The 22,020-nt window shown below is 53.6% G+C and overlaps 7 protein-coding genes across 9 annotated transcripts; 3 read left to right on the top strand and 4 right to left on the bottom strand.

Moving 5' to 3' along the window:
• Positions 1 to 76: 76 nt before the first annotated feature.
• Positions 77 to 3,890, top strand: PV09_09209. 2 transcript variants are annotated; one of them, XM_016363226.1, is made up of 5 exons: positions 77 to 229; positions 299 to 462; positions 523 to 2,088; positions 2,189 to 2,440; positions 3,608 to 3,890. In XM_016363226.1, exons 1-5 carry the CDS (start codon positions 150 to 152, stop codon positions 3,691 to 3,693), a joined length of 2,148 nt encoding a protein of 715 aa, XP_016208984.1. In that variant the 5' UTR covers positions 77 to 149; the 3' UTR covers positions 3,694 to 3,890. The 2 variants fall into 2 exon arrangements, with proteins under 2 accessions (XP_016208984.1, XP_016208983.1); XM_016363225.1 differs by having other exon boundaries at positions 2,189 to 3,890.
• Positions 3,703 to 6,262, bottom strand: PV09_09208 (uncharacterized protein). The gene is made up of 3 exons (XM_016363224.1): positions 5,534 to 6,262; positions 4,664 to 4,874; positions 3,703 to 4,502 (listed from the first exon to the last, which is right to left on the bottom strand). The coding sequence occupies exons 1-3, from the start codon at positions 5,795 to 5,797 to the stop codon at positions 4,201 to 4,203; spliced, it is 777 nt and encodes a 258-aa protein (XP_016208982.1). The 5' UTR covers positions 5,798 to 6,262; the 3' UTR covers positions 3,703 to 4,200.
• Positions 6,263 to 6,776: 514 nt separating this feature from the next.
• On the top strand, positions 6,777 to 7,759 carry PV09_09207 (uncharacterized protein). Its single transcript, XM_016363223.1, has one exon. It carries the CDS (start codon positions 6,859 to 6,861, stop codon positions 7,261 to 7,263), a length of 405 nt encoding a protein of 134 aa, XP_016208981.1. The 5' UTR covers positions 6,777 to 6,858; the 3' UTR covers positions 7,264 to 7,759.
• On the top strand, positions 7,751 to 10,956 carry PV09_09206. Of its 2 annotated transcripts, XM_016363222.1 has the most exons (3): positions 7,751 to 9,703; positions 9,831 to 10,281; positions 10,359 to 10,956. In XM_016363222.1, the coding sequence occupies exons 1-3, from the start codon at positions 9,567 to 9,569 to the stop codon at positions 10,458 to 10,460; spliced, it is 690 nt and encodes a 229-aa protein (XP_016208980.1). In that variant the 5' UTR covers positions 7,751 to 9,566; the 3' UTR covers positions 10,461 to 10,956. The 2 variants fall into 2 exon arrangements, with proteins under 2 accessions (XP_016208980.1, XP_016208979.1); XM_016363221.1 differs by having other exon boundaries at positions 9,831 to 10,956.
• A 3,826-nt stretch (positions 10,957 to 14,782) lies between these two features.
• Positions 14,783 to 17,856, bottom strand: PV09_09205 (uncharacterized protein). Its single transcript, XM_016363220.1, has 5 exons — positions 17,566 to 17,856; positions 17,424 to 17,502; positions 15,730 to 17,340; positions 15,365 to 15,678; positions 14,783 to 15,308 (listed from the first exon to the last, which is right to left on the bottom strand). Exons 1-5 carry the CDS (start codon positions 17,614 to 17,616, stop codon positions 15,033 to 15,035), a joined length of 2,331 nt encoding a protein of 776 aa, XP_016208978.1. The 5' UTR covers positions 17,617 to 17,856; the 3' UTR covers positions 14,783 to 15,032.
• Positions 17,857 to 18,392: 536 nt separating this feature from the next.
• PV09_09204 (uncharacterized protein) lies at positions 18,393 to 19,634 on the bottom strand. Its single transcript, XM_016363219.1, has 2 exons — positions 19,239 to 19,634; positions 18,393 to 19,185 (listed from the first exon to the last, which is right to left on the bottom strand). Exons 1-2 carry the CDS (start codon positions 19,539 to 19,541, stop codon positions 18,541 to 18,543), a joined length of 948 nt encoding a protein of 315 aa, XP_016208977.1. The 5' UTR covers positions 19,542 to 19,634; the 3' UTR covers positions 18,393 to 18,540.
• Positions 19,635 to 19,850: 216 nt separating this feature from the next.
• Positions 19,851 to 21,919, bottom strand: PV09_09203 (uncharacterized protein). The gene has a single exon (XM_016363218.1). It carries the CDS (start codon positions 21,789 to 21,791, stop codon positions 20,061 to 20,063), a length of 1,731 nt encoding a protein of 576 aa, XP_016208976.1. The 5' UTR covers positions 21,792 to 21,919; the 3' UTR covers positions 19,851 to 20,060.
• Positions 21,920 to 22,020: the final 101 nt, after the last annotated feature.

Raw genomic sequence — 22,020 nt, 5'->3', positions numbered from 1 at the left:
AGCGGGATCAAAGTCACGTGCCATGCTTCGCGTAAACACCACGCTCTTTCGTCATCCAAACACGCGAATTGCTTCACGCCATCTCAGTTTGCGTTCTCACGTTCCAAAGCCAGCTATAAGCGCAACATCCTGGACCGACTGACTATACGATGCCCGGACCTGTAGGGCGCAGAAAGCGCGACAACGCCGAGCGTCCTGAGAACTACTATGAAGCCGGTGTTCAGGGACGGTAAGTAAACTGACCTCTCAGATGGCTCCAGCTGTTTCAATGCAATTGCTGACTGGGGATAACATGCAGAAAAACTGGTATCACTTTGCCGCAAGGAGCGCGCGACGAGCACGGTATCGAAGATCTCGATGGCATATTCTCATCTCCGGAGAAGGTCGCCTCCTCTCCGGAGAAACGACAGCAGCGAAATGGAAACAAAAGCCTAACATCGGAAGATATGGAGATCGCACACAGTACGTACTACGTGGGCTCAGTTGGACTCAGGGAGTAACAGGCTAATACCGACATTGAAGGCGGGAGCGCGCCTGATCCAACAGAAGTACTCTCCACGCGCCGGTCGATGCTTAAAAGTTCAAAGACGACGTTTCCTCCACCCATGGGCAGATCACCACATAAGACAAACATCGGCTCATCGCCGCGAAGACAGTCTAGTGTGAAACCGAAACGGGTGGATGGCAACCTTGAGCCATTGCTCCCAAGGCCAACTGTCACGCGGCGTTTGGATTTTAGCGCTGCTGAAGATGCGAGAACATTGAATCAAGCGGCCAGGAGCGAAAACCTAGCGAAGACAGACATATATGCATTGGAAGCTACTGACGAGGAGGGAGAACGCGACACCACGGAGCCAGAATTACCATTACGCAATGAGGAGTCGATGGAACTTCTGGAACAAGGCGACTATGATCCTTTGCTTGTGCTGGACGATGCTTCAGAAATTCACCAGATCTCATCCCCGACGAGAAGAAAGAGTACGAAAGTATCAATGGAAAGGCAAAGAGAGGCGTCACAGCTCTACTCAGCAGAGGCAGTGGGAGGAGAAGACGTGGAGGATGCTGTGTCTGCTTCTAGTTCGAAGCAAAAGGGCAAGGCACCAGCACGGGAATCTCCTCAGGCTGTGAAGTCCACTGCGACGACCAAAAGCTTGCAAAGGCGAGGAGGCAAGGCCCAATTACTATCCTCCAAACTACAGACCACCTCGAAACGGAATATTTCAGCAGACGAGTCTGTTGTGGAGACTTCTTATGTGGACTCGCCAACGCAGCAGACTGTAAGCAGGGGCAGAAACAAAAACACAGCACGAGGTCGACAACTTCCCACGCCAGATGATACGCAGCCTGCTGCCGATGAACCCATTGAGACAACTGAATTAGATGAGACAAGAACTGAGCTTCCACCTATTGATCGAACAGTGAAGAAGCGTGGGAGACCTGCGAAGAGAAAAATGGAGGTTCATGAAGACACTGAGCAAGATGTCCCTGCTACTACTGAGACTGGGAAGGCTAGTGAAGCTGAACAGCGTGCAGCGAAGCGCGCAAAGCACTCTCGCAAGAAAACTACAAAGACCGGCACTCCAAAAGAACGCGACCCCAACGTTTCTTCCTTTAAGAAACCGGAGATACCTCCTAAAACTGGGACAGGCTCGCGCTGGGATGAGTCAATGTGGGCTTCCTCGCGAAACATGTCGCGCTTACGCGATCCGACCCCCAGTGCTGAAGCCTTGGTCGGTCGCACGAGAAGCGGTAGACAGGTCATCAAACCGTTGAACCATTTCGCGAATGAACGCGCGCAATACGGGCGGGATGGCACGCTCCTTGCTGTACAGACTGCGGAGACTGTGGAAAGACAGGTAACTTCTAGATCGAGGAGTCGAGCCTCAAAACGGGCGTCGAGCAAAGCTCCTTCTAGGAGAGCGGCATCGAGAGCAAGGTCGGGAGTGGACGAGACAATTATGGAAGACGACGGGGAAAGTGACAGCGTGGAGATGGAGGAGTGGGAAGCGAGTGGGGAGATGATCCATGGCGAAGTCAACGACTATGACCCGCTCCGGGGAACTGCAACGGATGAGTATTTCGAGACCGGTATGTGCTTTGCTCCTGTCCAACTTTGCTAGCTTACAGACTCTGTCTGCGAACCGCATCACCGCTCTTGACTCACCCCTTACTGACATGTCCAATACAGAGCTGGCATGGGGTCCCAACTCGGTCCCTCTACTCCCTGTTCATTCTGCGAAATTCGGCTTCGCAAAGCTACTCTCGATGCCCTACTTTGGATCCGGACTTATGGATTTTCCTGTGGGAGGTTATAAGAAGCCGAGGAATTCGGGAAAGACCAGCTTGCACGCCTTTGTGCATACAGGAAAAGTTTTTGTGCGCATCAGCGGAAGGACGGAATTCATGGTCAGTAAAGGGGGGAGTTTTCATGTACCAAGAGGTAAGTTTGAATCTCTCAGTCCTTTCGTTTCGTTCCGTGTTAGTTTTTCGGAGGTCCTTGGATGCGCTTTGCCCTCCTACACTTTCATTTCCCTTCTCCAGCTCTGGTTTTGCGCGCAGCACTTTGGATCGTCCATTTTCCCTACGGATGCACGATGGCACATTGTCTTGACCTTACGAAGCTTGAAGAGAGAGCATCGGCAATCGGGCAATCGTTCGATTGACAGTGTTCACGTGCCTCGCACACCTTTTTTTCTCTTATGACCAGAGGCAAAAAAAAACTTCTGTTCGTCAGCTGAGGTCGAGATCCGTAAACTCTGTCTTCTGGGATCCACTTGTCGCAATGGCTTGTGCACCGCGATCCATTCCGTACCACCTAGCCTCGCGGCACGCAACATCCATACGACGACGAGGCTTCCAAAAGGACGGTCGCAGAACGACAGAGAAGCGGTGAAGAAACACGTTCATCCGCTTCCTCTTTCCCCGAGCCACACGATTCTGGTACGACCGCTGGCAATTGAACGGTCGTCCAAGCGCTCCTCCAAGGCTGGAAGAAAGAATCTGAGGATCCAAACAGTGTGGGGACAAGGGTTTCCAGCCCTTTATTTTTTTTGTTCATTTTTTTTGAAGCGAGATGTCGATCCATTTTGCTCCGATCATCCCTGTTTGAACTGTGTCACAACCGCACAGATAAGGCTGGAGATTGTTTGCTGGGTAGCCTTGTTTGGATACATGCCACGACATGCCGGCTTCCTCTGCGGGTCAGAATCTGGACGCACGGCCATGTGTGTGCCATGGGGGGAACATCAACGTTGTGGCGACACACAGGCTCACCATCGGAGTATTATCTGCAGCAGCCGCAAGTGCAGCTTCGTTCCTTTGCCAACCTGGCTTCCGGACGCGCGAAGAAGCTGTCCGTCGCACAGTCATTGCATCGGAATCGCAATCATCCTCCCCACCGCGATGCAACCAGCCCCTTGTTGTGCAACCAGGTGATGGCGACGACATCTCATCTCCGGAACGTTTCTTCACGGGCCAGCCTTCCTTTTTTTTTTTTTAATTCTTCTTCTTACCGCTTCGAGAGAGAAAATTTTTTTTTCCCTTTCCTTTCCCTCCCCCCTTCCTGCACGTTCACGGTTTGGACGCCTGCTGACGAGTTCACGCGCAGGGAACCTCTACGAAATTCAAAATGTGGCTAACGTACCGGCGAGGCTGTTCTTTGCTCAAGGTATGGAGATTGTGGTCAGCGAATGAGCAGAGGGCATATGAGCAGTTTGACTGAAGAGCATTATGCGCGTCGCGTCGATGTGATTTTACGACTTTCAAATGGGGGCTGGTTTTGTTCCTCGCTCCTCTTCGGGGGGGGTGGCTCAATTGTTAATAGCGTAGAGATTTGCGAAAATTGTTTCGCTGAATGCATCGTCTTGAGGATGATCTTCTCAGCACGTGGTTCCTGAAAGTTTTGTTGATTTGTTCTGTACTTTTGCATCTACTCTTCTCAGACCTGATGACACTTTGTTTCGTCCGAGCTCGTTCCTTCGGCCACGACGACAAGGCTGGGCGCAGGCTGTCTTGCCCCCGATCGTGAAGTGAAGTCGTCGCATTCGATCGAACTGACTTGAGCGACGTCGATCGTGATGCCGACATCCTCACCGCTACATCTGCCCCGTTCTTGCCGTCAGAGACTCGCCCCCGGGAAAACCCCCCACCATTCATCGTCGACGGATCTGTGTCGGGGTCTGGTGTCACGTTACCATCCGCTTATAGCTCCTCCATATCACTTCCCATCAGGTCGTCATCCAGATTTGGAAAGTCGCCCACCTCAACTCGCTCCGGTCGCACAAACACGCCGTGCTTGGGTTTGCATTCGAAGTAGCGCTTGGTCTCACCGGTGGCTTTGTCGACGATGCTGCCGTCATTCTTTCCAGTGGGCTCGTCAAGCGTGATGCCGACCCATGGGCCAAGACCGCCAGGGATCTCGGGGACAGCGCCGACGTAGGATACGGTGCCACGGCGAGAGTCGCTGCTTGGGAGGAGCTGGCAGCGTGCATTGAGGGTTATTCCTTGGAGACGTATGTCAGCGGAACATGTGGGCAAGAGAGCGGCCTTGAACCTGGGTCGTCGATGGAGAGGTCAACTGCAGGGAGTCACTTGGCCCGATAGCGTACCGAGACCAAGATGAAGTCGTACGAATTGATCGTCCACACCGACGCGCATGACCTACCGCGTTCCTCAACTTCTCTCTCCAAGGCGTGGATCTTCTGCTGTTCCAGCGTCGGCGCGTTTGGATCAAACCGTCCTAGCTTTTGGGCCTTCTTCCACGCGAGCACGCTGTCCTTGCGGGCCTCGTACTCCGCTTCCGGCATGACATATTTTTCCACGGACGAGACATCGTTGAAGTCGATGCGCGCGCCTGGAGGACGCGTGTCCACGACCTAAAGCCACGGCATTAGCGATGGCGCACCGCCGTTTACGTCATGACGAGGCTGGGTCAAGGGAGAAGAGTGAAGCTTGATGGAAAGACGAGGCTGGAAGCACACATGTGACCGCGTCGTCGACGGATGTGTCGATCACGTGGGGCTTCCCCCTTCAGCGCAAAGGGGAGGGGGCGTGAGAGAAAGAGAGAGTGAGAGTGAGAGTGAGAGTGAGCGTGCGAGTGAGTGGGTGAGTGGGTGAGTGAGTGAGTGAGTGAGTGAGTGAGTGTGTGTGTGTCTGTGTGAGTGTGTTTTGGAGGCGATGCGATCGACGCGCCAGCCCAGTGGCAAGGCATGAATGGTCTTGCGACGGCAGAAAAGCCGAGGCGTAAAGCGCTGGTCTCTGTTTCGAGAAAGGCTCTAGAAGTCTCGTGATGGAATGCTTTGACGGAGAGGTTTGCAGTCGTTGAGCATGAACGGCAGATGGTCTTCGGCAAAGTCGATCGCCGGCACCCATCTCCGAGCGTGGGCGACCTGTCTCCAGCAGCAAAAAGCCAAAACGAAACTCGAAACAAGAGGCTGCGAGAACCCAGCGCATCGGGCGACCCAGATGCGTGGCGCACGACGCGATAGGAGGAAATAATGGGTGGCGGCGAGGTGGCCCTTTTGCGCAGACTTACTGAGAGCTCCGCATACGGTTGCAGCCCAAAGGCAGCGAGCTGCGTCTGCTCCTCGCTTGCGGCCTCGATGGCGATCGCATCGTGCGACGCCGTGCGCAAGGTCAGCTTCTGCGCGGCGGACGGGATGCCGGTGATGGGCTCCAGGCGGGACTTGAAGTGCGCAATCGTCCAGGACGGATTGACACGCCGTTCGGACTGCGCGTTCGCAGACCTGATCAAGAGCGGCACGTCGGCCACGGAGCCGAGCGGGTGTGGGGTCGCCATTGATGCTGTTCGATCTTCTCGGCTGGCGAGACGAAAGGCAATCGGGGGCGTGGGCAGACGGGGAGGTCGAGGGCGGCGTCGACGGGCTAGTGCAAGGACGGTGGAGGGGACACCACGATCGCGCGACGGAAGAAGAAATGCTGCGACGGCTCAAAAGCAAATCCGCCGCGCGTGCTGGGCGCTGGGCAGACCACGCCCGAGCCAGCCATGCCCGCCTGCGACGACGGCGCGCGGAGAGACGAATCCCCTGGGCAAGCAGTGTCGGCGGCGATGCGTCCTGGCTCTGCCACGGAGGCGGCCGTGTGCGATCCGCCAGCGACGCGCCGACGACGACGAGGGCGCGACGAGGGCGGGCGGCGATGTCACGTGCTGCTCTGTGGCTGGCGGCCGCCGGCGAGAAAGCTGACGGAGGACGAGATCGGCGGGACGAGACCAACAAACGAAGAGAGGCCCAAGAAAAAAAAAAAGAAGAAGAGGAAAAGCAGAAGACCAAAAAGAAGCGCGGATCCGTGACGAGCCGAAGCACGATGCCACTGTGCCGGATCCAGACCATCGTCGCATCGACGGCATCGCGCTTGGCCGCCTCTCCTGCCTCCTCCTCGGTGGCCCACGGGGCCGTCCTTTGCTTTTTCACCTGCTGAAGCTACTGCAGGCTAGAGCTGGACACGAACTCGTTGGAGCGGGCCCCTTGTCTCGAGATGCATCGACAGATCCCCGATCAAAACTATCACTCGTCATCTTACATGCGCCAGCAGGACCCGGCCAGCTGGGAACCTGGATGTTCGTGGTTTTCAGATGCCACGAAGGCGCGCTTGCGGCTTGACGTCTCGACATTGCGAACAGATCCCGGGTCGCAGCGCTCACCGCCATCCTCAGCAAGCCGATTCGAGCCATGCTCCAGGGATGCCGTGTTCGCTTCCAGCGGAAAATGCCAGCAAAGACTCGTTCCTTCAGCCAGCGGCGGTCTGCGGCTCTGTCGACGACCGCCCTCCGTGGGCTCGCCCGCCCGTGGGCCCCCGTCGTGAGCAGATCGACCGCCGCCCGCCCTCTCGCCGGACGCGATGTCTCGCCTGGAGATGGCAATCGGCGGGTGCGGGGTGCGCGTCGCATCTCCGCCGCCATCTCGCATCGCACCCGCCGCGACTGAGGAAGGCAAAGGAAGGCTTCGGCAAGAAATCGATGTCAGAACGATGGATCCGTGCGTCCCGCCTTTGCTAATGTGGCTCCCGATTGCTCTGATGCATAACATTTGCATGTCTGCCAACCACCCGGCGCGCTTGACGGACGGACACAACTCGACGGATCCAGACAGGTTTGTGGCTACCGGAGCCGGACATGGCCTGGCCCCGGTGAATTTTGCTTTGACGCACTCAGCGCGCTCCGTCGTGAGTCCAGCGCTGTCGAGTGGCCCATGGTTCTGCTCGCCTTCTGTGAACCCCAGCCGCCATCCGGAAACGATCTCTTGACTGGCCGCCTCCCGATTGCAACCCTGACCTTGCCCCGTGTGTGCAGAGAACGAGCCATTACATTTTTGAATCTCGCAAACCGCTCTCGACTGTGGCGCGAACGCGCGCGAGGCCGATCCAAGCCGACCGGAGCAAGTGGAGCCTGCTATGCCACACACCGCAAGGCCTACTCTTCCTCGTATGGCGGAATGGTGTAGCCCCGCATACCTGCCTTGTTCCTGTACCACCATTCTTTCGACGCCAGGTAAACCGACGGGCGATGCGGACAGCTGCTGTACTTCTCTCGCTCTCCAGGCACACCAATGCCGTCCAGGACGGGTTAAGTTGCGCTGCTGTCATTTGCCGAGGACAAAGATACTCCGCCGCTGCCGGCAGATCATCGTTCGCCAGCACATCATGCATCGATCCGGCACAGCCTTATACTGGAGGACACCCTGGGTTGAATACACCGCCTAGGTGGTGGGAGGCGGAGAGGGGAAAAAAAGGAAAAAAAAAAGAAAAAAAAAAAAAGAAAAAGGAAGCATCTAGTTTCCCCGACAGATCGTATGGGTACCTCGCATGGCTGTACTGGAGGATGCTTCTGCGGAAATGGAATCCTAGGGGAGTTCTCAGCAGCTGGCACTGACTGACATCAGCACTTTCTGGTCGACAATTATCTGGCAGCGGCACGCCGGCCTGTGGGCGCCTGTCCGACGTACTGGGAAAGTCAAGGGCCTCGATTTCGCAACTCAAATCCTTGACAGGCTGGACTCCCGTTCAATTATGATGTGTATGCTGGGGTCTAACCCTGCCTTTGCATCTGCAGAAGGTGGCGCATCCACACCCTGGGCTGTGCGCTGGTCATCCAAAGTATCACGCAAAACAAAAATCCTGCCTCACGATTCCCGCACGCTGAGGTGTTCTTTTCTTTTCTACTCTTCATCGATCCCAACACAGTGGCTAGGACTCCAGGTGTGCTGACGCATGCCATTGGGTGCACTATGTTTCGACCCTGGTCTTTTTCGCCGTTGGGCTGATCGTGAAGCTCCATCGAATGCGACCATTAAGGAAGCAGAACGTCAGATTCGGCACTTCTTTGGCCAGATACCTTGGGCATATCACCTTGTCCGTTTAGATAGCCACCCATATACTGACCAGAGCACGTTCTCATCTCTCCCAAATTAGCCTCCGATCACCGACGCAATCACTCTTGATCATTGTGGCTTTTTTGATACTATTCTCTGCAGATTCCCCACATCGTCATCAACCCATTCTTGTTGATAGGGGGTTCGCCTGTGTCTTGTACCTTGCGGCTCCTTAAGCTTATCATCCTGCATCTGCGCTGTTGCGCAACCCCAAGTCACGACATTCTTACATACGCGTTCTCTTCCACGTCTCCGGCCTTGCAGAACTACCAGCCTCGTCATCCCTTTTCTTTTGATGCTGCAGTGCTCTGAAACAAACTTTTGGCACTGCTGTTGTTGAACGTTGCCTACGCAGCCGTCACTTCTGACCCTGTCACCCGACCTCTTTCACTGCTGACCTCACGAGCACTTCGGTGTGAACAGAGTTCTGCACCTCTGGAGCATTTGTCCGTCGCAGCAGAATCATCGCCTTGGATGATTGTCACGACGCGCAGATCATCAGGCAGTCCAGGCCTGACTTGCTGGTCGAGCATAAAAGAGCATCGGTGGAACGGAGGCACAGGTCTCCCACCCACATCACGGCTCACTCCTCGTCACGAAGTCCGGGCTGGACTGTAACAGCTCAGCCCATCAACCAGCGTCGTGGATATCTCACGGCTTCTCGAGTCGCAAGACTCGGAGCCTCCGGGCCACCGACAGCGAGGCGCGGACACGGCCAGCTCGCCGCGCCCTTACGCTTTGGCGCCGGTGAGCTACAGCGGTCCAAGATCGCTTCCGGCGTCGACGCCTTTGTCCGGAGGTCCCGTTGGTCCCCCAACACAGCTGCCACCAGTCTCGTCTCTGCAAACTGCACCTCCGCTTCTTCACCCGCTGCCGCCGATCCATCAGCGGCTTCCGTACCCCCAAGAGCACCCCCCGTACAGTCAACCGGTGCAACCGTACTATCATGGCTCACTTCCGACTCCTCACCATGTTCCGTCTCCTCATCCGGGCTACCACGGCAGCCTGCCGCCTTTGACGGCGCCGCCTGTCTCTGGACCGATCGAAATCCACTCGGTCAGCGTGCCTGCAAAGCGCAACGCCCCTTCTTCTGCTGGGGAATCGACCGGGCCACCGGAGAAGAAGGGCAAGTGGACACCGGAAGAGGACCAGCTTGCGATCGAGCTGCGAAGGACGGGCATGAAGTGGGATGACATCGCGAAGCGTCTGCCCGGACGAAGCGCGATCAGCTGTCGCTTGCGATATCAGAACTACAGCGAAAAGCGACAGGACTGGGACGAGGAGAAGAAAAACAAGTTGGCTAGGCTCTACAACCGGTACGTGCTTCTTCTTCTGCTGCAGCTGCGCCCGTAACAAGTGTACGGCGTTTAGGCGTGGTGGTCTCCTTTTAGTTTTTTTTTTTTTTTTTTTACAACGTCCAACTGACACGAATTGCTTTCTTAGATTCAAACAGCAGATGTGGGAAATGGTCGCCAAAGAAATGGGCCTACCGTGGCGAGCAATCGAGGGCATTCATTGGGAGATGGGCCGGGAAGAAATGGCATCGCGCGCGAACGTGCCGGTCTTTCAACCGCACACGACCTCGGCCACCACGCAGCGCCGCTCGCCTCCCGGCGTGAGATCAAATCCGAACTTGGCGCCCGCACCTACACCACCGGGCGACAGCGCAGGCGAGCAGCCGCACGCATCGCAACCCGTGCGTGCGACCCGCGCGAGGAGTACAAGTTCTGGGAGTCGCAGGCGTGCCAATGCCCGCAGAGATCCGCCGTCGCAGCTCGCGTCGGTCTCTGAGGGTGAGCAGAAGCGTCCGTCGGTGCAGGACACGAGCCCGAGCTACGTGACGGACATTCCAAATACACCAGCGTCATCCGTTGAATGGAACGGCTCACCAGCAGTAAGGCCCACAGCCGACGAGCGACTTCCGCCGCCTACGCCTCCTCGCAAACGCAGACGTTCTGACTCTCAGAATAGTTCCGATGCTCCCTCACTTCATCCTGCTCCACCAACCGCGCTCCCCCCTCCGCCATCTGCCCCCTAGCTGTTGGCTCAACGCTGCACTGCCTTCACGCATGAAGCTGTCGCGCGACTTCGACATACTCTGGCGGATATCTGTTCTGTACGACATAATCTTGCATCCACCACATCCTTCCGATCACGAGGCACCGATATCCCATAGAGCAGCGGCACACTCCATCACGCATTTGGTCACGTTTGTACTTGTTTTTATTTTGATCTGATAAAACTTGAAACCTCGTTTTTGATTTTGATAGGCGGCGAGCCGGACCACTTGGATCATCAAGGGTCGGCATTCTGCGAGCGTTTTAGCGATCTTCGTGATTCATATGCATGAAAAATAAAAAATTTTTGTGTTATAGCAAGTACACTTCTTCCCGCAACGAGCTACAAGAGACACCGGGCAGGCGGGAGCGTGTTTGGTATTTCGCAACGGTTTAGCAAATCAACACTGACGATTAGATGATTTGAGTTTTGTTTGGGTCCTTGACGATGGCTGACGGCAGAGCATTGATATTTGTACCATTAGCGACGATAACGAATTGAATCTTATGCCCTTTTCACGACGCCCCGGCCCTCAGCTGCGTTCTTCCCCAGTCGCCTGCCCCCTTCGCATGAAAGCCTCCAAGCGGCCAATACGCCCCCGCGAGCCAATCGGAGTCTCTAAGAGCGTGCCAAAGGACTCGACGTGCTTGCGGCTAACGGGCAGAGCCCTTTCAAGATACTTTGTACGGTACGAAAATAGCATGTGACGTGATTTGCTCAAAAGGCCGTCCAAGGCCGTCCAAGGCCACGCGCTGTATTTTGAATGCATTTTTTTTTTTTTTTTGAAAATCTTCCACAAGTTGGCCGCGTTTGTCCAGCTGGAGCAGCTCCACGAAGCACGCCGCCCCTCCCCTTCACCCCGTCCGTCACGACGACGGGAGCAGAGGGAGGACGTGTTTGGAGCATTTGGCATGGGGCTTTTTTTTTTCTTGTGCCGCAATCGCTTTCCCGATCTTCGTCCGTGCACACTCGATCTGGGGGCGCAAGGTTCATTGGCGACTTGTTCTTTTGGAACGCAAAATTCCTGTTCCCTCTTTTCTTTCATTCTTCTTTCTTCTCTCCTCCTTCCTCCTCTTCTTTTTGTTTTGTTTTTATTTTTCTCTCGCCCTTTCTTTTATTTTGAATCAATAGGCCTCCTGGGCGCTTACCTGCTTTTGGCCCCGATCGGGCCAAATAGAGCGCCACCGCGTGTAATAAGAGAGTCCTCGTGATAGCAAAGGTGCGAGACGGAGCCACTACCACTACCGTACAGTAGCACACTTTTTTTTCGCCCCTCCCGCGAGTCAAGCAGGGAATTTTTCATTTCCACAGTTCCCGCGGGGGGAAATCGATTGTTGACGTCTGCTGCGCCATGTCGACCGCGAAGCATAAACACCCGCTCAGATGGGCTTGGCGCTACAAAAATTGATTTTGTGGCTCTACGGCATGTCTCAGTGCACTGATCGTTCGACGAAGCTCGCCCGGGCCGAAACGTCGAGACTTGGTGCTTCGCCCGTCACCTTTAAGCAAAGCTGGGGGCTGCTAGAATCTGTCAGGCCGGTTTGCAATCCACGGCGAACCAGGGCAGGCTTTGCTCTGGCACCGAGCCATCCACGAGCACGCTCCGAGAGGACGGGAATCAATCTTTGCCAATACTTGGAGAGGGAAACGTCTCGTCCCGCAGGCTTCGAAACAGATGCACTGACCTTTCACGCCCCAGGCTAACCAGTGGTCGTTCAAGTCGGACTAGGAACGGCACGAGAATGGGCAGTCATGCCCTCCTCGCCCCCCCCTCCCTAGAAGTATTGGTACTCCACAGTTCCCTCCGGCCCTCATACCGTATTCGTCATCCTAGGGCGACTGCAGCAAGCAGGCGCTCTCCATCCGGGAACAAAAGACCACTTTTCTGGAGACTCTGCGGCCTCTTGGGCGCCCGCTTTGCCACCCTGTCACCTTGGTCACGGTGCAACGCGGCTTTTCAGCATTACGCAGGAACTTCGTTGAGCTTTCATGTGTGCTTTCTGCGCCAGACGACTGCCGACCAGGCTCGTCTTGAAGTAGTATATCCTTGTCGTCAACTGGGCCTTTCGATATGCACGCCGATTTCTAATGTTTTCGCCTCGCCTCTGAGCACGTCCTCCGCTCCGTCTATTTGTGATACAGAAGTGATAGATGCTCCCGGCTGCTTGGAGCCATGAGGTTTTGTCATGGTGCTCCTGATAGCCGGCAGCCCATGTCGTGAGAGTGTACATTATGTAGATATGTTCGTGTATGCTCATCATATGTACCTCTACTTGTGAAGATGTACCAACCAACCATCTGTCTGTCAAATTTGTCGACGTACTATCCTCCGTGAAGCTTGGAGCAGCAAGAGTCGTCTCCGGCGTAGAAGATCAACAAAGGCGCCCAATGTGGGTTTCAAATCATCGACCAGAACCAATGCAGCCATCATCACACGATATTTGCCGTCAATTGGCGGCCACCTGCCTGCACAGAAGATTGAGCACCTCATTCGACTTTCACGGTACATCGGCTATCCCTGCTCTTGATACCGCAGAAAATATCCAGCTTCAATCATTTTCTGCTGAAAAACCTAGGCCTCTTACGCACCGTCGTGGACTGGCTCCACCAATCATGGCTCTACACATCATACACTCGTGGGCGACGACGAGATCGCAAACTTGTTGAGGTTCGCGCAGAATGGTATAATGCCTGTTCCCTGACGGAGTTCAAGAACAGGGCGACATCTTCAATGTATTCTTGAGCTGTGTATTCGTGCATTCGCCAACCCCCTCCAGGTCCCAAGTCAACAAAAAAAATTTTTTTTTCTTTCTTCTTTTCTTCTTTGAATGAAGCATCCGACAGAGATGACACTCCCAAAACTTTCTTGACCTTGCTGAACCGTGTATCCTTTGCGACTCATTGCTTTTCTAATCTTGTTGAAGCTGCTTGGGATCCTGAGTGAGCTGGTGAAGTGATTGCCTCTCTCCATACTTCCAGCGCGCTTCATGGGAGCTCCTCGATCGTCCACGTCGTCTTCAAGGTACATACGTACGATCCTTTCTTAGCACATTTGTAAGCCGACATGGCTTAGGCAGTGACCACACAGGACGAATGAAGAGAAAAAAAAAAACCTCTCGTTTTGTCGCCTGAACACTTGACTGTGGATTGGCTAGTCAATTCGCACACACCAAGCCAAACTATGCAATATTTGAAAAGCTTTACAACCTGCCTCGTAGCCGCTACATCCTGTTTCGACGCCATGAATGATTCTAATCTCACCCTGCTCTTGTGAACTTGACAAAGACCAGGTCGCCTTAAGAGTCTTGAATTCCTCTAGCTTGATCTCGTCAGGACAGTTCCGTTCGCAGATCTCGGCTCTGGCAGTCTTTTGTTCTCACCCGTTCGCTACCGATCGATCTGGACCTGGCTCCACAAGCAGGCAGCTTGTTTCTTTGAAGGCACGTTGCAGCTCCCGTGCTGCGTCCCCAGGCCCCAGCGTTGCTTGGTAACACATTACCACAGCCAGGTTCCCACCTCGTAGACCACGACGTGTACTCTACGTGGCCCAACGTTCTCTGCGGAGCGAAGACTGCGCCCTATTTCAGACACGTGGGGCGTCGAGGTAAGGCAAGAGAAAGAACTTGTTACCTGCTGTTGAGCCGTTTCCAACGAAACATAACCAACGTAGCGTATGCTTTTGTCGAGAGCTAGAAAGATTTGAACTAGGCACCACGCTACGTGCATATCGACCAAACCGCAGGGGTATCAAGGCCCTACGATAAATAAAATCTTTTTTTTTTCCTTTTCCGGGTGTTGTAACGTGCACAGCGAGCTCGAGTACCAACGCTTCGTGTCTGCGGATATGCGCATTCTGCGTTTGATATCAAGATGCTCGTCCAAGTAAGTGCTCCTAAACGAGTAGCTATCCACACCGTTGCTCGTCGATCTCGACGTTTCACCGAGAAGTCACGTTGCAGAATCACTTTGGAGGCCTTTCGCCTTGCTTGCGCGACTTGAGTATCTGTAGTCCTACGAATCCCAAGTGTTTCATCGGAGTTTGTCTACCCTCGCCCAGCGGATGGAATAGGTTTTCAAATGCTGAAGCCCGAATTTATGAACAGTTGGGTTGCACATCGCAGGGACGTTCATCTGTATGACTTGGCATCCCCTAGACAATACTACGTGGCTGTTCAGAAAGAAATCCGGGACTTTGGATGATGAGCAACGCTCGGCTTTCAGAATCGGAATCTTAACTTGCTTCGTGCGGAATCGATTAATGCGCCGAAAATCCCCAAAACGCTTTCGGAAGCATGATAGTGAAATTCGATAAGCTTTGGTTTTGCAACACGATGCCGTTTGAAGATTGAATAGAAATTGATTGGTTGACAGCAACGCAGCATCCTCGCTCCTGGAATTACCACTCTAGCAAAGTAGATGCGTAGAGATGCAAGTAAACTATGCAAGCACATGGGGTATAATCTCTCCTTCCCTGTCTTGAACCTCGTAGAACTCCAAAATTAGGGATCTTCACCCCCACTTTCAAAACGATGGCGATAGATATGCGCCGGTGAAACCAACTGGACTCAGACTCCCTATTCACATCCATCACTTCCTGGCACCTCCACCGACCGCAATCCTCTGTCTTCCCAGCCAACTTCTAGGAGGTTCTTGTCTCCGTGCGAGCATAACGGTGTTACTCTGCAGCCTACTCGTGAGGTCATACCAAGCGCTAGCCATCAGCTTATTCTCCCGCCTCAGAATCTCAAGTTCTTCCTTAGTTTCTTTGGCAAGTTCACTTGATGGAGCTGTGGCGGCTGCTTTCCGCGCTTTCTCGAGGTCAGAAGTCAAGGACTTCAGTTTTCCCTCGTTCTCCTTGATTATCTGCAAAACAGTTAACTCTCATGAACGAAGATTCCGATAGTTCTAAGAAAGCATACCTTCTCCTTCTGTGCGACAAGATCGCGTGTGGATTCTATCCTATCTGTTAGACTGAGCGCAGAGTCTTCGACCACCTTCTCCGCTCCAGCGGCCGGTGCAGCTCGCACGGCCTCAAGCTGCTGCCGAATGATCCTATATTCTTCTGCCTTCCGCAATTCCTCTGGTTGCTTGACAAGAGATTCCGCACTCAACAACGCGTGGCGAAGAAGAGATCTGTGCTCTCGTAATTGAGTTTGCAGTTCCTCGATGTATTTCTGCCTATCCCTGTTCTGGGCTATGGCCGCATCGGTGCTGGTTTGACGTTCGCCATATGCTAGCACAACTGTTAGCGATAAGAAAGGCAATGGAGCCTCATTTCAAGTACCTTGCGACTCGCTCATTTCCAGTAATCGTCTCAGATCCGCAGCCTCTGATACGGCAGCCGTATATTTCGCAAGCACATCGTCCATCTCTTTTTCTAAGCTCTCTAGTCTCTTCGTCTGGTGCTCAAATGGATGTTCGGACTTCCCGTCTCCATCTTCAAGCACGGCTTTCAAACCGAGGTTCTCCTGTAGAAGATCAAGGCACTTTTGCTCCAATCTAGCAATGCTAGCAGTTGCTATCGAAAGGTTCTGTTGCAAAACGATGTTGTCCGCGCTCTGCACGGGTGCTAAGCTACGTCGTTTCGCGGCCTTTTCAGCGGCTAGACTTGCGGCGGCGGCGGCTGCCGCTGACCCAGGTTCAGCGTTCAACTCTGCGTCCAAGTCCAGATCCCCTGTGTCATCTCCATCTCCATTGACCTCTCGACCCTTGTCCTCGAGCTCGCGAATAGTTTCCTGTGCGGTGGCAAGCATTTCGCGTGTTTGCTCAAATCTCTGTCCCAGCACCTTAAGTTCGTATTTGAGCTGCTCTTTGGCGGTTTTTTGGTCAAAAATCTCCTGTTCACCGTTCGCTATGGTTTTTGCATTTTCCTCATTAGCCTTTTCAAGCGCAGCACAACGCTCCCGCAAACGGTCCATCTCCGCGAGCTGTTCTTGCAGCCCCGCCATATCCCGTCGCATATTGGCATTGTTTCGTTCTTGTTCTTGGAGAGCTTGAATTTTCTTTTTGAGGTTTTCATTTGCTTTAGCTTTCTGCCGTAATTCGTCTCGTTCGGCTTTGGTAACCTGGAGCTCATCGCGTAGCTCTTGTTTGCTCTGCGCGTCAAGTCTGAGACGCTCAAGTTGTCGCTGCTGGTTTTCCATTGTGGTGTTCGCCTCAGCAAGGTCAGTTTCTAATTTAGCAATGTAATCTCTGTCCCGATCAGCTTGTATATTCAGCGCTTGAAGGCTCTCCTCATCCATAGTTGTCCGCCGCCTACGGTCCAGGCCAAATTTGGACTCCTGAAGTTCGTCCTCAAGGGCTCTCCGCTTCTCCTCCGACTCCCTGAGATCATCTTCCAGATAAGCCAGTTTCTCTTCTAGCTTGCGCTTCTCTTGCAGGGCTTGTATCAGCTTTTCCTCTCGCTCCAATTCGGGATCCCGCTCATATGACGTCCGCGGCCTCTCCCCTGCCTCCTCTGCCTCATAATGATCCACTTCAGACGTCGATGTCTCTGTCTCCGCCCCAGTACCGCCCTCCATCTCCCTCATCTTCTCATCCAGATCCTCCATCTCTTGTATGGCTTCTGCAATTGCTGACGCGCCCTTCAGCCCGACTTTTTCAACGATAAGAGAGCGCTGGTCCGACTTCTCTGAGTACATGCCCACCAGGAGCACGGCCTTGACCAGCTTGATAACATTTTCTGGAGAACCATCTGTAGCGACGGCTTTAAGGTCTGGGTTAAGCACTTTGCTAAGGTAGTGTAGGGAGTCGCATTCGTCGCGAATGTATGTTGCGATCAGTCGGTCGATGTGCTTGAGATTCTGCCATCGTGGGATCCAGTTGTCGGTTGAGTCCTTTTGCTTCCGATCGATCTCGGGAAGAGAGCCATGGAAATACTCTGGATCTATTTCGTCTGCAGCATGAATTGTGTTAGACTTTAGGCTCCCAAATCCTGCCGCGCGGAGTGAACACGTGGGGGGTGTGGTGAATCCTTACGAAGTATCCTCCACAAGATTTCACCGTCCTCCAGATCCTGCCATGTTTGAACCTTGTTTGGAATGTCGAATGAATTCACCTGTCGAACGTATCAGTTGGCTGTTGGGGACGCTGTGCTACATATGAGGATATGTGTCCGCACCCACTGTAGCAGCGCCGAAGCGAGCTCAGTCTCCTGGGGTTTCGTATCCATCAGGAAATGACAAGCCCAACGCCGTTGTTACGTTGCTGTGTTCGACGGAAGAAGCTGCAGGCTTCGCTGTTAAGCATCACGTTGCATGAAGAAGGGCATGATTTGCATGCGAGGTGAACGATACATGCACTGTTGAACGAAGCAAGGGAGAAGGTCCGGCGACACGGCTTATACAGATTCAAGATCGAGGCGTTTTGTCGGGAACAAGCCAAACAGCAGCCAGCTAATCCGAAATGATACAGCAACTCGAGTCATGGACGACGCGCAGGAGCCTCGCGTGTCCCGTGCATTCATGCGGCGTTGGCCTCAGCTCGGCGAGCTGCGAAGCTTTGCTGCCTCAGGCTTCCTTTAAGGGCCGGCGTTTCACAGGTTGAAAACGCATAACTTAAGTGAGTGAACTTATGCAACTCTACGAGGACGACGCTGGGGACACCTTGCAAAGGACCGGCGGATCCCGCTCTGAACCAACATTTGCGGCGATGAAGGTGTGCGAGGGCTTTAAACAAGAAGACTACTTTCGTAAACCTCGACCGTGGCCATCGCCTTGCGATCCCTCAGCATTGACAATTGATAGCGGAATTGCGGTGTTAAACCTGGCTTGCAGAGCGCCAAGAGACGATATGTATGCATCCGTCGCAGGAAAATCGTCGCAGTGTCGAGGTCAGATCATAACTACTGCCGATGCCCAGGACCAAAATCAGTCTCTTATGGCGCAGCTCGCCCTCAAAGTCTATGCCACGCAAAGGGCATTAAAGTGAGAGATGGTCAAAAATGGGTCGGTCAAAGTTTGATCTTGCTATTTCTTATGCGCAATTGATAGTCTCGAGCTATTCTATCGCACTCTCCGATGAGCGCTTCGACGCGAGTCTAAATACCGCGGCCAATACTGGTGGAAAGACAGATCGGCTCAGCTAAATGGCCATGCTAGCTTGTTTTTGTCCTTCTGTATCTCTCTTTCATAAATTCTTCAACAGTTGGGCCTTTCCCGTCTCCACTGCCGTCTAGGGGCTCAAGGACGTAGTCGACGTTCCCGTCGAAAAAGAAAGGCACGGAATACCTATGCGTGCCGCTCCGATTGATGACCCGATGGACGTTGCTTCTGTACTCTCCCTTCGTCCAAGTATCAAGCATGTCTCCGACATTCACCACATAGGCGCTTGGATTGGGCGGCACATCGATCCACTCGTTGGTTTGCTGATTCAACACCTGCAAACCGCCATTTGCATCCTGCATAAGAAGTGTTATAGCGCCAAAGTCCGTGTGGGCCCCTGCACCCAGCTGGTCTTTGTCGTCAAGATTTGGCTGGGGTGGATAGTGCAATAGCCGGATATTTGCGATTGGATTCGTGGCAAACTTGTCGAACGTATGCGCGTCACAGTAGGGGAGTCCCTCGGCAAGGATCTGCAAGATCTTTAAGGAAAGTTCAGCAAGGAGTGATTGATATTTTAAGAGTGGAGTTTTGAACTTTGAAGGGTCGATCAATGACGAAGGTGGCCAGATATTTGGATGCTGGAAATCGCGAAAGGGCGGCCGCACGTTGGGGGCAAGATCGGGTCCTACAAAGTAACCCTAAACGCTAGCCATTTAATCGAGGTGAGCAGGTCTCCACGAATAAAGCATACCTCTTTCAGATCTGGCTTAGCCCCCGGCTGAAGTGTTTGTCCCCCAAGGATTTCGTAGCCTCTGCCATTTTTACCGAGCAGTTCAATCTTCTCTTCGGTGGAAAGGCTGAAGACTAGTTCAGCAGCCTGAAATACTTCTTGCTGCAACTCTGCTGGAATACCATGACCCGTGATCTGGAAGAAGCCACTTGTTCTACATGCATGCCGAACTTGTTGAATCACATCTCTTGCCTCCGACGAGCCTGAGTCCTCCAGATAGTAGGATACATCTACAGTAGGAATGGAAAACTGAGGGTCTTGCATTCTGTTTCGGTCAAGAAGATCAGAAGCGTGGTAGCAAGAGCGAATAATTTGGATGTTAGTAGTATTCACCACGGTCCTTATAGATAGTCTCGGAACCGTCGAAATCTCTCGCTTCATAAATTTGCCCGAGATATCGGTGAGATTTCGACAACTGGGGACCGAAGTAGCGAGATCTTGCGGCCGAGATAGATAAGTGTTTCCTGCATTCCATCATCGGCCGTCTCCGAACCACGTGATTATAATTCGCGATTTCGCTGCAGAAAGGGATTCTTTTTCTGTAAGCGAGAACTTTTCTTCGTGTGGAAAGACTTTAAAATATCGATTCAATTCTGACCGCTGATATCAGGTTGATGATTTAGGACGATGCGTGTAAATTCAACTCGCTCTGTACAGCATAATATTTCAAATAGAAATTCAGCCATTCGTGTCGTAAAATTTGCATTCAAAGTACGTTAAGAGCAGTACATGTAAATATGTCATAGATTCGAGCCGGTTTGATTCTATACCCTGGACGCAGTTCTAGGTAAAATCGTAAACCGCAAGGGCCTGGACTCTTTCTACGCCTCTCTCCTTCAGGAGAACCACATTCTCCTCATCAAAGCCAATCCAACCCCTTGCGACGTTCATCTCACCCATTTCATCAGTCCCCTGTGAGACCGATTGCGGTCCGGTGTCACATCTGGGGTTTACGTTGATTGAACCTTCAACGTTTGTGCGCATTGAAGAGGACAAGGAAAATGATGGTGCTTGCACCCGCACGCTAAGTTCAGAGTTTGTGGGTCGCCGTCTTCCAGTGGTGCCTTCAAGTTCCCATATTCGTAACTCATCACCTCTTGTAGTGACCGATACTGCCTTGCCACGGCCTCCCACATATGCGCCGGAGACCGAAGAGGTATGCCCCCACAATCTGTGGCCCGCACTTATAGACAGAGAACGATCGGTAGAGGTGACCAGGTACAACGTCAATGTGTTGTCCGGGTGCGAGAGCAGGAGATAGGGATGCGAGTAAGACAGTGATGTAGGCTTTGAATAGCCCGGCGTAGCCGCACTAAAGGACGGCGAAGGACATGGTGACCCAGTTCGCGAAGGGGAAAGCGAAGCGGGAAGAGATGCAGACGATCTAGCAGACGGACTGATTGAGGTGGCGAGCCGAGAGTCTAAAAGAATTCCTTCGAGGGACAGCCACATTTCCTGCACGCCCACAGTCCAGCCTGACACAAACGTCGGGATCGCATAGGCAATCGTTGCAATAATGTTTTGCGATGAGGGGCGAATGCTTAGCGAGAGGGGTGACCACGTTGTGTGAGACCGCAATGAATGCAAGAGCCGCGGTTCGCCGTTGGCACCCTCGAATTTGTACAGCGAAAGCAGCTGCGCGGCCGTCAGGGTAACAAGGTAAGGAGAGCAGAGAGCCACCGTGGAGAGCATGCCATTCGACGACGCAGAATGCTTGTACTTGCACGTGAGGCTGCAGTTGCGCCGGTCGAAGATGAAGATGGCGAAGCTTCCGTCCTCAAATCCAACAGCGATCTGGTGAAGATCATCGACGTTGTCCAAGAGAGAGCCATCGGGACTGGTAGTATCAACTGCCAACGCGGTAGGTGGTGATCCTGTCGGAGGGAGATCTGTCTTTGCCAACATGCCTCGCTGATTCTTCGCGGAGCTCCAGGCACGCAGACCGCCAACGGCGTCAACCGTATACACAATGCTGTTATGCATCCGCGCTATAAGTGGAGGAGGGGGAAGCTGCTCAGCGACCAAAATTTCGTCAACTGCACACACACCATGCGTCCAGTTGTGCCGTAGCTTGTACTGCCGCTTCCAGTCTGTCTCGCTCCCCTGTTTGACGAGACTGTGATCGTCTAGCCATCTCGAAGGCTTGGACGAAGACCGCCCGAACTCATCTGGCTCAGACGAGGGAGCCGGACCGTGCGGGTTGGCGATCATGGCAGAGCCTCTCATGCCGGGTAACCGCAGCACCCTGGGCCGTACGAATCTGTTGTAATATAACGCCTTCCAAAGCTGAGAGTCGGCTGCTATGCTCTTGAATTTTCGCGACAGGCGCTGGCACTTGTTCAGGTCGATGATGGAGAGGAACGACAGAATTCGCAGGAGCACCTCGTCGCTCAGCATCGATAGCCTGTCTCTTCTGCTGCAGGCCGCTGCTGTCGCTCGCGCTCGCTTGGTGCAGCGACCAGCCTCTGGGCTTCGTTCAAAGTCCTTTTCGCCGTCGCGAGCTCGTTTCGTCATCTTCTACGTATTCTGTCTCATCCCGCGGCCGGTTATGAAGATCGAACAAGGGTGAAGATTAGTCAACGGACTGAACAGTGTCGCCGACGTTCAAAGCTCTGGATACACCGCCAGCGACAGTCGATGCGTGCCTCGCGCTAATTAACTCCAATCAATGCGGAGCCGAAAGGTCGGCGCATTCGGCTCAGGTCCCTCGTTACCTAAAACGCTTTAGCGTGCAAGTGCAGCC

This window comes from Verruconis gallopava (genome assembly GCF_000836295.1).
Source record: "Verruconis gallopava strain CBS 43764 unplaced genomic scaffold supercont1.57, whole genome shotgun sequence".
NCBI lineage: Eukaryota > Fungi > Ascomycota > Dothideomycetes > Venturiales > Sympoventuriaceae > Verruconis > Verruconis gallopava.
Note: the sequence above shows the minus strand (reverse complement) of the source record. Positions and strands in the feature narration are given on the sequence as shown.

Excerpts from the sequence above, each read along its gene's own strand:
- PV09_09209 (XM_016363225.1), top strand. The coding sequence starts at position 150 with ATGCCCGGACCTGTAGGGCGCAGAAAGCGCGACAACGCCGAGCGTCCT. Across the intron at positions 230-298 it reads GAAGCCGGTGTTCAGGGACG|AAAAACTGGTATCACTTTGC; the intron begins GTAAGTAAACTG and ends GATAACATGCAG. Across the intron at positions 2,089-2,188 it reads GGATGAGTATTTCGAGACCG|AGCTGGCATGGGGTCCCAAC; the intron begins GTATGTGCTTTG and ends TGTCCAATACAG.
- PV09_09208 (XM_016363224.1), bottom strand. The coding sequence starts at position 5,797 with ATGGCGACCCCACACCCGCTCGGCTCCGTGGCCGACGTGCCGCTCTTG. Across the intron at positions 4,875-5,533 it reads AACCGTATGCGGAGCTCTCA|GTCGTGGACACGCGTCCTCC; the intron begins GTAAGTCTGCGC and ends CCGTGGCTTTAG. Across the intron at positions 4,503-4,663 it reads GAGAGAAGTTGAGGAACGCG|GAATAACCCTCAATGCACGC; the intron begins GTAGGTCATGCG and ends TACGTCTCCAAG.
- PV09_09207 (XM_016363223.1), top strand. The coding sequence starts at position 6,859 with ATGTCTCGCCTGGAGATGGCAATCGGCGGGTGCGGGGTGCGCGTCGCA.
- PV09_09206 (XM_016363221.1), top strand. The coding sequence starts at position 9,567 with ATGAAGTGGGATGACATCGCGAAGCGTCTGCCCGGACGAAGCGCGATC. Across the intron at positions 9,704-9,830 it reads TTGGCTAGGCTCTACAACCG|ATTCAAACAGCAGATGTGGG; the intron begins GTACGTGCTTCT and ends TTGCTTTCTTAG.
- PV09_09205 (XM_016363220.1), bottom strand. The coding sequence starts at position 17,616 with ATGGATACGAAACCCCAGGAGACTGAGCTCGCTTCGGCGCTGCTACAG. Across the intron at positions 15,679-15,729 it reads GGAAATGAGCGAGTCGCAAG|CATATGGCGAACGTCAAACC; the intron begins GTACTTGAAATG and ends CAGTTGTGCTAG. Across the intron at positions 15,309-15,364 it reads TTGTCGCACAGAAGGAGAAG|ATAATCAAGGAGAACGAGGG; the intron begins GTATGCTTTCTT and ends ACTGTTTTGCAG.
- PV09_09204 (XM_016363219.1), bottom strand. The coding sequence starts at position 19,541 with ATGCAAGACCCTCAGTTTTCCATTCCTACTGTAGATGTATCCTACTAT. Across the intron at positions 19,186-19,238 it reads CTAAGCCAGATCTGAAAGAG|GGTTACTTTGTAGGACCCGA; the intron begins GTATGCTTTATT and ends GCTAGCGTTTAG.
- PV09_09203 (XM_016363218.1), bottom strand. The coding sequence starts at position 21,791 with ATGACGAAACGAGCTCGCGACGGCGAAAAGGACTTTGAACGAAGCCCA.